Source organism: Bufo bufo, chromosome 5 (genome assembly GCF_905171765.1).
Source record: "Bufo bufo chromosome 5, aBufBuf1.1, whole genome shotgun sequence".
In the NCBI taxonomy this organism is placed as follows: Eukaryota; Metazoa; Chordata; class Amphibia; order Anura; family Bufonidae; genus Bufo; species Bufo bufo.
This window is the reverse complement of record NC_053393.1, coordinates 266296186-266309279: the sequence shown is the minus strand read 5'-3', so window position 1 is coordinate 266309279 and position 13094 is coordinate 266296186. Positions and strand designations below refer to the sequence as shown.

General features: G+C 44.4%; 1 protein-coding gene across 6 annotated transcripts in view; it reads left to right on the top strand.

Annotated features, from left to right (window-relative positions):
- The window catches only part of LOC121001875, a 378122-nt gene that overhangs the window by 59896 nt on the left and 305132 nt on the right, over nt 1–13094 (top strand). For all 6 annotated transcript variants that reach the window (XM_040433099.1, XM_040433098.1, XM_040433102.1 and 3 more), the window contains exons 4-5: nt 9467–9497; nt 10405–10488. In XM_040433099.1, coding sequence (XP_040289033.1) covers nt 9467–9497; nt 10405–10488 — 115 coding nt within the window. The remainder of the gene's footprint in view (nt 1–9466; nt 9498–10404; nt 10489–13094) is intronic.

Sequence of the window (13094 nt, the reverse complement as noted above, 5' to 3'; positions counted from 1 at the left end):
GACCTGAACCCAATCGAGATGGTTTGGGGTGAGCTGGACCGCAGAGTGAAGGCAAAAGGGCCAACAAGTGCTAAGCATCTCTGGGAACTCCTTCAAGACTGTTGGAAGACCATTTCAGGGGACTACCTCTTGAAGCTCATTAAGAGAATGCCAAGAATGTGCAAAGCAGTAATCAAAGCAAAAGGTGGCTACTTTGAATAACCTAGAATATGACATATTTTCAGTTGTTTTACACTTGTTTATTATGTATATAATTCCACATGTGTTAATTCATAGTTTTGATGCCTTCATAGTCATGAAAATAAAGAAAACTCTTTGAGAAGGTGTGTCCAAACTTTTGGTCTGTGTGTGTGTGTATATGTGTATATATATATATATATATAATATATATATATATACACTGCACTCCAGTTGTATCTTCAGTGAAAAAAGGTTTATTCACCCATAGGTGGCACAAGCGACGTTTCGGCTCGCAATGAGCCTTTCTCAAGCATTGATAAGATGTGAACAGGTTACATATAAAGGGGTGTCAATCATAACACTTAGTGCTTAAACTTAATTGATACTTAAAGTCATATCTGCAGAAAAATATTACAAATAAAACAACATACTGCCAATTCAATATAATTAAATAAAGTGAAAGGTACAGTGAGTGCATAATGTATCAAAATTACATCTGAATTCATCCAAAACCATAATTAATCACAGCTGTATTCTACTCAGAACATGATGACTACAGAAATCATAATGATACACATGTGTGGGAGTAGAAAACAAGTTAATTGATACCTGGAATAGTGCTAGCGACCACGCTGTCCATCACGCTGTACAGCGCGTCCTTGCAGTGTCTATGCTCATGTCCCGACCAGCTACTGCGTCATACTACGGCGCCCTCCATGGGACGGACGCGCGTAGTCCAGTCACATATCAGTGACGTGGGCGACGTATGCTGCAATAGATACACGGGATGACGTGAGCTATCTAGAGAGGAAGCGCATGCGCATAACTAGTCCCCGGTATACTAACCACCATATTGGATAAGGGAATACTGCCCTATTGTTGATATATACTGTATACTATGTAAGTTGCCGTTTTTCGTTCCACATTACGTCACTAAATATATGAGCAGGTTGGAAGAGTCCCCTCCTTTTCCAAGAAAGAGGCTCAATTCCAATCGTTACCCCAGTCCTGCAAGTACGTCAGTACCATCAGTGCTGTGGTTTCCAAACCTGCTGAAATACGTGACCAAGAGGGATTCTCCTCATTTTCATGTATCAGAACGTTACTTATTAGCAGGTCGGCAGCATAAAAAGATATAAACCTAAATTCCATCCTAATAAAGATTGGAAAAAATGGAGCAAATGACAGGAAAATTCCCTATACTACACCTTCGGGACGTGTGCAAGACACCACAAGAGAACAATATATAAATAGAAAGAAAACTATTTTTTTCAACGTAGGTCTCTCATCCACTGTCCAGGTCCATCAACTTTGCAAGATACCTTCTCCAAAAGTATAAGTGTGCCTAAAATAATGAAATATATATATATATATATATATATATATATATATATATATATATATATATATATATATATATATTTACATTTTTCTAACTGGTATAAAATAGAACTGGCTATGTTGCCCCTAGCAACCAATCAGATTCCACCTTTTTATTTTTCACAGCTCCTTTGGAAAAAAGGAGTAATCTGGTTGCTTTGGGCGACTAAACCAGTTTTCCTTTGCACTAGTTTTGATAAATTATACCCCCCTGTGTACTTATATGTGTACATAGCATTGCTTGTCATCACACTATACTGATTTGTGTGGGAAAAGTGACCGCTCACTGTGTGGACTGCACACAATACTGTAATCAGAAGAGAGTGCATGTAGTGAGAGCTGTCTAATGAAATCTATATCCTGCTTATAACACCATGGTTCATGTTCGCTGTACTAACGTTATCAGCAGGAATATCTATTGTGTCTACAAATGGACTTTCTACAGAATGGAAAGTGAGAAACAGATCTGCTGATTACAGGCAGTCTGTATGTAGATGGTTGCTAGCGGTGCTGTGTAACAGGATCTGGGGGCGGGGCAGCAGAGTTGTGCTCGTGCATGTGAAATCCACAGGAATACCCACAGAGCTGAGGAGATATGAGAAACAGTGAGTGAGTCGCATAGAAGAGCATTTCTGAGTGCATGTGAAGCAAACCTAATAACAGTAAACGAACGAGTGCAACTTTATTATGTGCTGCTTTACTGTAAGATATGGGATTATTGATTTTGTGTACAGAGGTGTCCATAGCCTTTTAATTATGCCCTCCTTTGGTCACAGCTGAGATTCCCCTTTTGGATCAGCGCTGATGCTGCTGTAATCGCGTTCCTACTAGTCATGAGCGAGCATGCTCGGCCAAGTACTGGTTCGGCTCGAGCATCACTATGCTCAACACGTGGCGGTACTCGGCCGAATACCACGTGTGCTCATCGCATTGCTCGAAGTCTCCGCCCTGCACGTTTGGCACCTCCTGAAGCATCCAATCAGTCTTCAGTTAAGTAATTCCCTCCAGTGTAATGCCGTTGCCATGTAGGCTATAAGCCTTACACTAGTTGGCTGGCCGGAACACGTGGTACTAGTTTATATAGGAGCCGATGTCCCGCGCTCGGATCATTCAGCGTCAGAGAGAGCTGACCGTAGGCAGGGACATATAGCGTTTTGCTGAAATTACAACAATTGAACTCCCAAAAAGCTCTAGAAAGACAAAACAAACAGTCATCTTCAGGACTAAAGTGTGTGTTTGACAGCAGTGCAGCATTTTATAATTTTTTTTTTAAATAAGGGTTAAATTCAGCAGTATTAGAGACTGGCGTTTGCAGGAAGGGACAGATAGTGCAGCGCTGGAAAATCGCTGTGTTCAGTACCAAAAAGCTTTCAAAAGAAATAAATATTACATGTCAGTGAGATCTACAGTATACCATCAGAAAGCAGTGTGTTAAGCAGAAATTCTAAAAAGGGGCTTATTCACTAGAGTGTGCCTGCTAGTGAGATACACACCGCTCCATCATAGAAATGTTTTTTTTCTGGGGAAATTAACCTAATTTGTGCCACATCTGTGTGCACGCTCAATCCACAAACGTTATATACAGTATTCCAGCCTAGAATCATTTCTATTTGGGACAAATTTCACTAGTTTGGGTGACTTCTGTGTGTGAATTTAGTCCGCAACTATATATAGTTAGAAATAATTCTCTGACTATTTGTGACGAGTTTCACTGGTTTTGGTCACATCTGTGCGTAAATTTAGCCGGCACCAGTTATATACAGTAATTCATCTGAGAATTATTTATATTTGTGACAAATTTCACTGGTTAAGGTAAAATCTGTGTGTGCATTTAGACTGCAACCATATGTACAGTAATCCAGCAGAGAAGAAATTTTTCTGGTGGCAAATTTAATAAAGTTGTCCAACATCTATGCAATAAAACTTTTAATATGAAGAAGGCGAGCACTAAGGGACGGGGAAGTGGGCGTGTTGTTGACGGTTCAGGCAGAGGCCGTGGCCCTGGCCGCAATGAAACGGTGCCAGCTGCCTGGCATCGCAGGACAACAGTGTCCAAGTCGGACCAGTGTGACCAGGTGGTCGGTTGGATGACAGAAGATTATTATACCACCCCCTCTTCCACCAAGACCAGTCTGATTAGCAAAGAGTATGGTTCCACAGAATCCTCACCCTCATCCCTCCCACCATGTACAGTCAGGAGTCGGACAAACCGTTAATAACTCACTCGGACATTCCCAGGACCTATTTTCATCGTCTTCACTAGATTTGGCCCTCTTGCCAAGCACGCTTGAAGAAGCACAGATCTTGTGCCCTGATTCATAACCTCTTGACCTATCACAGGGTCAAGAAGTTGAGGGTGGTGAACGTCAATTATTTGTTCACGAGGTGGATGAGCATGAGACACAGTTGTCAATCACTGAGGTTGTGCTTAGGTCAAGTCAGGAGGATGGGGATGGGGATGAGGAAGTGGAAGAGGAGGTGGTGGACGATGAGGTCACTGACCCAATTTGGGAAGGTGAAAAGCCGAGCGAGGAAAGCAGTACAGACTGGGAGGGATCTGCAGCACCGCAACAAGCTGTAAGATGCAGTGGGGTGGCAAAAGGGAGATGTCGGCCCATACCAAACAGGCACATAACCGTTACACCGGGCACCCACATGCGTAAATCTCCCTTGCTAAGGGTTAGGTGTTCCGCAGTATGGCACTTTGCAGAAAGTGCAAACGACAAAAGAGTAGTAGTTTGCAACCTGTGCCGTGCCAAAATGAGCCGGGGCGCGAAAACCAGCAACCTCACCACCATCACCAGCATGATCTGCCACATGGCATCCAAGCACCTTAATCAGTGTGCCGAACGCCTGGGTCCACAGTGTGGGTCTGCCGGCCACCCCACTGCCTCCTCTTCCTCTGTGTTACGCACTGCTGGCCTATCCCCTGTCAAAGGCGCAGGTCCGGATGCCCCTTGCCCTGCACCTGTGCCTTCGCATGCACCATCAGCAAATACATCCACTTCCCTGTTCCACTACAGCATCCAGTTGTCCTTACCCCAGGCATTTGAACGCAAGCGGAAATGCCCAGCCACTCGCCCACTGTCCATAGCTCTAAATGCGCAACTTTCAAAATTACTGGCCCTTGAAATGTTGCCATATAGGCTTGTGAAGACTGAGGCCTTCCGCAGCCTGATGTCAGCGGCCATCCCTCGGTATGCGGTCCCCAGCCGCCACTATTTTTCATGGTGTGCCGTGCCCGCCTTAGACCAATATGTGTCCCAGAACATCACCTGTGCCCTGACCAATGCAGTTACTGGGAAGGTCCACTTCACCACAGACACATGGACAAGTGCTGGTGGTCAGGGACGCTACATTTTCCTGACTGCACACTGGGTGAATGTTGTACCCTGGGATGGCACAGGTGCTACCAACGCCCAGGATTGCGGGCCCTACGTCCATCAGGCTCTCAGCCACCAGCTATGTTACTGGCTTCCTCCTTCCTTCCTCCCTCCTTCTTCCTCCCTCCTTCTTCCTCCCTCTCCTTAGTGGTTTAGCGCTTTATTAAAACATACCCAAATTTGACAGAGCTACTAGTAAAGGCGCGCCGCGTGGGTGCCCATTTCAGCAAGTCGTACACAGCTTCAGCCGCTCTGTCAACGCTGCAGCAGCGCTTGGGGCTTCCACGTCGCTCACCGACTGTTGTGCGCTGGAACTCTGTTTTACATGTTGTCCAGGCTTTGTGAGCAGCAGAGGGCAGTTTTGGAATACCAGCTGCAACATGGTCGTCGCCTTTCGAGTCAAGTTCCACTATTCACAAGCGAGTAGTGGGCATTGATGGCAGACCTCTGTGAGGTATCAAGAATCCGCACAGATGGTTAGTGGCGATAACACTATAATCAACGTAAGCACCCCACTTCTGTGTCTACTAAAACGATCGCTGTTCACAATCAAGGACGACGCTCTGAATGTGGCAGACGTGGAAATGGGGGAGGACTTAAGTGAGGGTGATAGCCAGATCACCCACATTTCGTCTTCTCAGCGTGATTTAGACCATGAGGAGGAGCTGGAGAATGTTGCCTCTGCTACAGAGGGTATTACCGACGGAAGTTTAATTCCACTGGTTCGACGTGGATGGGCACAAGGGGAGGATATGGAGAGCAGGGCCGGTGCAAGGATTTTTTGCCGCCCTAGGCAAAGATCCATTTTGCCGCCCCCTCATGTCACTCACTGACACACATACACTAACTGACACACATACACCTACCCACTGAAACGCACACACACCTATATATACTCACTGACAGACATCCACACTCACTGACATACACACACTCACTCACTGACTTACACACACAGACACTCAATGACAGACACACATACATTTACAGACAGACAGACACTCACTGACATGAATACACAGGCAGACACTCACTCAGTCAAACACTTAAACACTCACCTCCTTGGGGTCCAGTGTGGTGCAGCTCCTCAGTCCTCCAGCGCGCTGTTTAGTATGCCGTGGCCGGAATGACATCATATTCCGGCATCACCGAGGGCGGACGAGGGAGGAGCTGCTAGAACAGCCTCCCTTGCCGCCCGCCTCCTCTCCTCCGGTAATTTACTGGCAAGAGCAGGCACCTGCCATCAGGGTAAGCAGATGCCTGCTCTGCCATATTTAAGAAGGACCTCCACCTCCTTGCCCCCCTGTAACTGCGCTGGGGGCGGCTGAAGGCCCGCTCGCCCAGGGCTGCAGCCCCAGTCAGGGGGAGCCCACCAGGGTGCCCCCAGCAGGCCGGTGCCCTAGGCGAACGCCTAGTTCGCCTATATGGTTGCATCGGCCCTGATGGAGAGTCATGCTGACGTCGACAGACGTCTTGCCTGTTGGTACTTTGGCACACATGGCTGACTTCACGTTAGGCTGCCTTTCCCGTGACCCTCTCGTTATACGCATTTTAGACATCACGGATTACTGTGTTCACCCTTCTCGACCCCCGCTGCAAAGAGAACTTCTCATCTCTCATTCCTGTGGTGGAGAGGGCAAATAAAATGGTGCAATACCAGAAGGTCCTTGTTGAGAAATTGCTCCAAACATTTACATCTGACAATGCTGGCGGCAGAGTCCGTACTTCCTTTGGCAACCGAGGAAGGGAGACAAGGGGAACACACACCAGTTCCAACAAATGCAGGGCAACACTGGCCAAGGCATGGGACACTTTTATGACACCCCGCCAGCAACCTCACCCTGAAGAGCGGCCTAGTGGCTCACGAAGGGACAAGTTTTGAAAGATATACATAGCAGACCGTGTCAGCGTCCTGAATGATCCCTCGGTGCCTTACAACTACTGGGTGTCCAAGCTGGACACGTGGACCGAACTTGCACTCTGTGCCTTGGAGGTGCTGGCCTGCCCTGCCGCCAGCGTATTCTCTGAGCGTGTATTTAGTGCTGCTGGTGGCATTATAACAGATAAGCGTATCCGCTTGTCCACTGGCAATGCTGACAGGCTGACTCAGATAAAAATGAACAAGGCCTGGATTGCCCCTGACTTCTCCACTCCACCAGAGGAACGGTGAGCTAATGAGGAACAAACACGCAATTTAAATGTATGTTTTACAATGTACACAATCCACAAGATTCAGATGCACCCTTTTCACCTCTAAAAAAGGGTATATGTTTGAATCTTGTTTTCTCATCATCCTCCTCCTTCTGTTCCATACAGTATATATGCCCTCAGTACAATGTTTTATAGGGTTTGTCACCTTCAGGCCCTCACCTCCAATGTTTTCCAGGGTCAGCTCAGCAGCAGGCCCTCACCCGTAATGTTTTAGAGGGTATCCAGCAGGCCCTTGCTCATAATGTTTTTTGAGGGTCACCAGCAGGCAATTAATTATAATTTTTAAAGGGTGTGTATGATGCCCTCCTTTTATGTGTAATAAAAGGTGCATTGGAGTGTTGCTTCCTTGTAATTTTTGGCAGCCCTTTCACTTGGTGCATAGGCTGTATGAGTGTAGGAGTCCCACTACCTGAACAATTGTACCACGATGTGAATAAGGCCCTTCTCTAGGTGAAATACAGGATGTTTCGGAGTGCTTCTTCCTTGTAATTTTTGGCAGCACTTACACTGTATACAATTGAATCTACAGGTAAGAAAGTTTCCTAACAATTTTTCCTCCTAAAAAGATTATTATTTTTTTTTTTTGTGGGGGCAAGGTTTTGGGCATTTTTTGGTGAGTTTGTAAAAGTGGTGTACAACTTGGACAACATGGTTCCCAGCAGCGACATTGGTGTCCAAGATGCATCCAGACATGGTCCCCCTGCTGTTCCTGATCGATTTCAGAGGTGTTTCCATCACTTTCAGACCTTTTCCTATGGTCCAGGCACCCTCCCCTCATCCGAGCAGGGGGTGCTTGGTTGTCTCCCATTGACTTACATTATACTCGAGTGCTCAGCCGAGCGCACTAATATCGCAATGTGTTCTGACCGAACACCCGAACACTTTGGTGCTCGCTCATCACTAGTTCCTACTACAGACAAACAACTACCTTGCAATTCCCTTTGTGGGTAGCATCCAGCTTATTTTTGCTCTATCTTGTCTATTTTGCCATCAGTCTATTTGCTCTTTACTGAAATAAGTGTGTAGCCTGCAAGGAAGACAACGAGGCAACATATACCTCTCAACCCTCAAATGTATTAACTGAGGTACATTCTAAAGGTTTACATGTTGTGTTTTTTGTTGTGGTGGAAAAAAAAAAAACAACAAAAACCGCATTGTTAAAACTGCTTTTATTAGGATATGGCCACGTGATCAGGTTTCCCGAATCCTTTTGGAAGTCAAAATCGGGAGTGGATCATAAAAGGGGAGAAAGTATAAAGGGCACATACAACATTTTTTATTTATTTTTTGGCTTCCAAACTGCATCAGGAAATCTGACCATATGGCCATACCCTAAGCCATCTGCACACGAGTGTGTGTGATTGCACATAAGATCCACACAAATTTTCGTGCAGATTTGTTAGTTTCTGCAGCAAATCAGCTACAAAATCAGTAATTTCTAATTTCTGCTAAAACCGCAAACATAATTGATATGCTGCCTATTTGGAAATCCATATGGCAGGTCAATTTCTGCACAGAAAATAAATCTGCAAAGTGTACATGAAGTTTGTGTAATCTCATACACTTAGTTGGTACTGTACTACGCTGCATTTTTTTGCAGCAGAATCCCTGTGGAAAAACTGTACATATTCTGAAACCTGTGCAGGTATCCTAAGGTGCAGCAAAATAAAAATAAAAACACATGCAGTTGAATAATACATACACTGCTTTCATAGTCTGCTGGGTTATATTGATCCTTTCGGAAAAGAACCATAACCACTGGTATGTTATTGCAAAGATCTCATGCGTTTTTTGGTGCGTGTTTTTGCCGCGCCAAAAACGCAGGACTGCCACAATGTGTGCCGACACCCTCCTGTTTAACAAAAAAAAAAAAAAAAAAACACCTTTTAGAGCTCATGCACACAACCACATGTATTTTGCAGCCTGCAAAAATCAGATCCACAAAAAATACTGATGACGTCCATGTGCATTCCGTATTTTGCGGAACGGAACAGCTGTACCCTAATAAAACAGTACTATCCTTGTCTGTAATGCGGACAATAATAGGGCATGTTTTATCATTTTGCGGAATGGACAAACGGAATGCACACTGAGTAACTTCCATTTTTCTTTTTGCCGTCCCATTGAAATGAATGGTTCTGTATACGGTCCACAAAAAAAACTGAATAGACATGGAAAGAAAATACGTTTGTGTGCATGAGCCTTTAGGTAAAGTTTCTGTTTTACGCATGTCAACATTTTATTTTCCTTTGCTGATTCGTATTTTATACTTTCGACTATAATAGTTTCTTTTTCTTCTCTCACACTGTTAGGCAGAAGAGGCTCTCAGAGATGATAAACCAGGTAAGTACAAACTGCTCTTTTCAGTACTGTGTACATGAGTGATCCCTAATACCATGGAAAAAAACTGTGTGGTTATGGCAGAGCTTCAGAATTGCAGTAGCTAGAGATGTACCGTACTTCTAACAGTAGTTTGTAGCCTTCCAATGGCTGCTACTGAATTTATCTTTGCCTGTAGCTCACATATTCGGTATCGCCACGTCAGAAAATGTCTGAACTATATAAAAAAAAAAAAATTCGATTCCTGTCCAGTAAACGCCGTAACAGAAAAAAAAAATTCCCCCACCTCCCCCCCCCCCAAAAAAAAATAACTCATCAAAAAGTCGTATGTACCTCAAAAATGTTACCAATAAAAACGACAGTTCGTTATGCCAAAAACAAGCCCTCATACAGCTCTGTAAACCAAAATCTAAAAAGTAATGTTTCTCAGTGTTTTATTAAGGTGTATCCATATAAATGGCCCACCCTGTATAGTTAGTTCATGTTGTAACGTAATACCAACAGAGTGTGCCTAAGGTGCTTGGTGTATAGCTGGGGTACCAAATTAATTCCACTCTGTCCCAGGTTTAGGGCGCCCCTTTCTTTTTAGCCCCCTCTGTTAGGTTAGGGCTTTTTTTTTAGAGCGAGATCCGAAGACTGTTATCAGGGCGGGTGTTCCGTTTTAGGTAAGGACAGAATAGGGCTAGATCCCCTGTCATAGGACTGAGTGGATTGGTGAAGCACTACACCACCATAGGTTCCCAGTAATATATTACATTTTTATTTATTTCATATTTTGTTTTGGGATTTTATTTAATAAAGGTTATGTTTTTAGGGGAGGTTATTATTTTTGCTGTGATCCTTTGGAGACTGTATCTCAAGCATTTGTGACCTTAGGCATCGTTCTCAATTTCTTTTTTTTTTTTTATAGACAAGGAGGAGCCTATTGACATAAAGCCCGAAGCAACATTACAAGAGCAACTTGATGCATGCAAAAATTCTGAACCTGCTTTAGGTAAGGGAATTTATAGCATCATAAATTATTATAATGTTGCAAGTTAATTTCGCAGGAGCAGCATTGAAGTCGGGGAATATCACTCACACTTCCTGGAATAAACACACACTTATGAAACTAGCTTAAGATGCACATGCATATAAGACGCACACCAGGGTTAGACAACAGAAAATAAGAAAGAGTATTAAATCTTCCCTGGTGGTTTAAAGGGGTTCTGCAGTTTGTTTAAACTGATGATCTATCCTCTGGATAGAGCATCAGCATCTGCTCGGCGGGGGTCCGACACCTGGGACCCCCACCGATCAGCGGTTTGAGAAGGCAGCAGTGCTCCAGGAGCCTTTTCACTGTTTACCGCAGGCCGTGACATCACGACTAGTATCAACTGGCCTGGGTGGGGCTAAGCTCCATTCAAGTGAACAGAGCTTTGCCCCGCCCAGGCGGTAAACAGTGAGAACGCCACGGCGCTACTGGAGCGCCGCTGCCTTTTCAAACAGCTGATCGGCGGGGGTCCCAGGTGTCGGATTCCCGCCAATCAGATGCTGATGATCTATCCAGAGGATAGATCATCAGTTTAAACAAACTGCAGAACCCCTTTAATGAAGTGGGAGGGGTCAAGGTCACTAACTTTGGGGTCGAGGTTAGTGGGGGTAATAGTTTTGGTCAGCTCCTGTTAACCTTAGTGTGTGTCATCTCCTGACCATTAAAACGGCAATGTCTCATCTGGTCACACTTTTAAAGAGGTTGTCCAGGAAGAGATAGACATTGATGCTTTTTTCCAAAAACCTCCCCATCCCTGTCTACAGGTTGTAATACTCAACACAACCCATGGACAAGAGTGGTGCTGTTTTTTTAAATAAAGCAGTAATGTTTTTCTAACCCTGGACAATTCCATTAAATGCACTTTTCCAAGTAAATGTCTCTTGTCATTGCTCTGTAGTGATTGTTCTGCTAGATTATTATTATTATTATTTTTTTACTCTCCATGATCATGACATTTTTCCAATACTCACACGGCTCTGTAGTACTGACATTGACACACACAGCTCTGCTGCATATAAAGAACACAAACAGCTCTGCTGCCCACACAAAGCTATGCTACATGCACAACACACACAATTCTTTCGCACACACAGATTTTTCTCACAGTCCCTTTACACGGAATGATATTACAGCAGATAGTCGAGAAGGAAGTGTTCCTTCCCAACAATCTGCTGAACACTAGTGGAAGAGACTACTGCATTTACATATAGAAACCTCCTCCAGAGTATCATTTACTACTATAAATGCACGTTAGCGATAATTTATCTTCACTAAAGATTTCAGCCCTTCACACATGCGCACACACACTGTTATCTTCAAAACGACACTAAAACTTAAAAAAAAGCATGGCCTACTAAGGAAAGTTTGTCTTTAATTCTTCATGGGCATTTGCAAGCTGCTGCTGAAAGCAGTTAAAAAGATGTTTTTTGCACTTCCTGCTACTCCATCTTCAGCTGGGGACAGGCTCTGTGCACTAGCATTAGCTCCCAGGCAAACAGGAAGTTCAGGAGAAGAACGGGACTTAACACTGCATTTTCTTTAATAGACACTCAGAGCACTGTGAATAAAAGAGGTGGAAGCTGCAAGACTTCAGCAACTTCATAGAAAACCTCCTCCTGTATGTGTGCAGGGATACTAGACAGTACCCGGCCACTGACACTAAAAGTGCTGCACAGATTTCCCAGATGCCTGAATGTCAAGTTTTCCTATATAGCCAGGAGGAATTTCTCACTGTTTGTCTAAGCAAAATGGGACATTCATTGGTGTTGGAGACCTTGCTTACTAGTCCCTTACATTGTGCAAGTAATTCAGCTTTCCCATGACCCTGAAAGACAAATCTGCCTGGCTGTGGGCACTATTTGGTAGTGAAGAGGGGGGCGTTATCTTGATATATTTGGGCAGCACGGTGGCTCAGTGGTTAGCACTGTTGCCTTGCAGCGCTGCGGTCCTGGGTACGAATCTGACCAAGGGCAACATCTGCATGGAGTTTGTATGTTCTCCCCGTGTTTGCGTGGGTTTCCTCTGGGTACTCCGGTTTCCTCCCACACTCCAAAGACATACATAGGGACCTTAGATTGTGAGCCCCATTGGGGACAGTTGGATGATAATGTCTGTAAAGCGCTGCGGAATATAGTAGCGCTATATAAAATGCATAAAATAAATAACTATATTTACTAGTATTCTGCAGACTGTTACAGCTCCACATGGTAGTAACCCAGCTTTCCCAGGAACTGGAAAGGCAAATTTCCCTAGCAATGGCACTTTTTAGCAATGACAATACCTATGGGGCATAATGGTTATATAAGCCAATGCAAATGCTCATTGTCACCCAGCTTTTCCAGAACCCTGAATGGCAAGCTGGACTAGCTATATGAAGGGTTTTATCACTACATAACTGGGTAAATTTGGAATTCAGAAGTGTAGGAGAGCTGGGTGACAACCTCTGCAGAGATGTAATGGAGGCCCCACTTGGTACATACCTTCTGTATGTTCTATATCCATAAGTATAATATCAGGGCAACATGAGTATTTGCTGTTTATGTAGTTTCATCTCCATCTTGCTACCA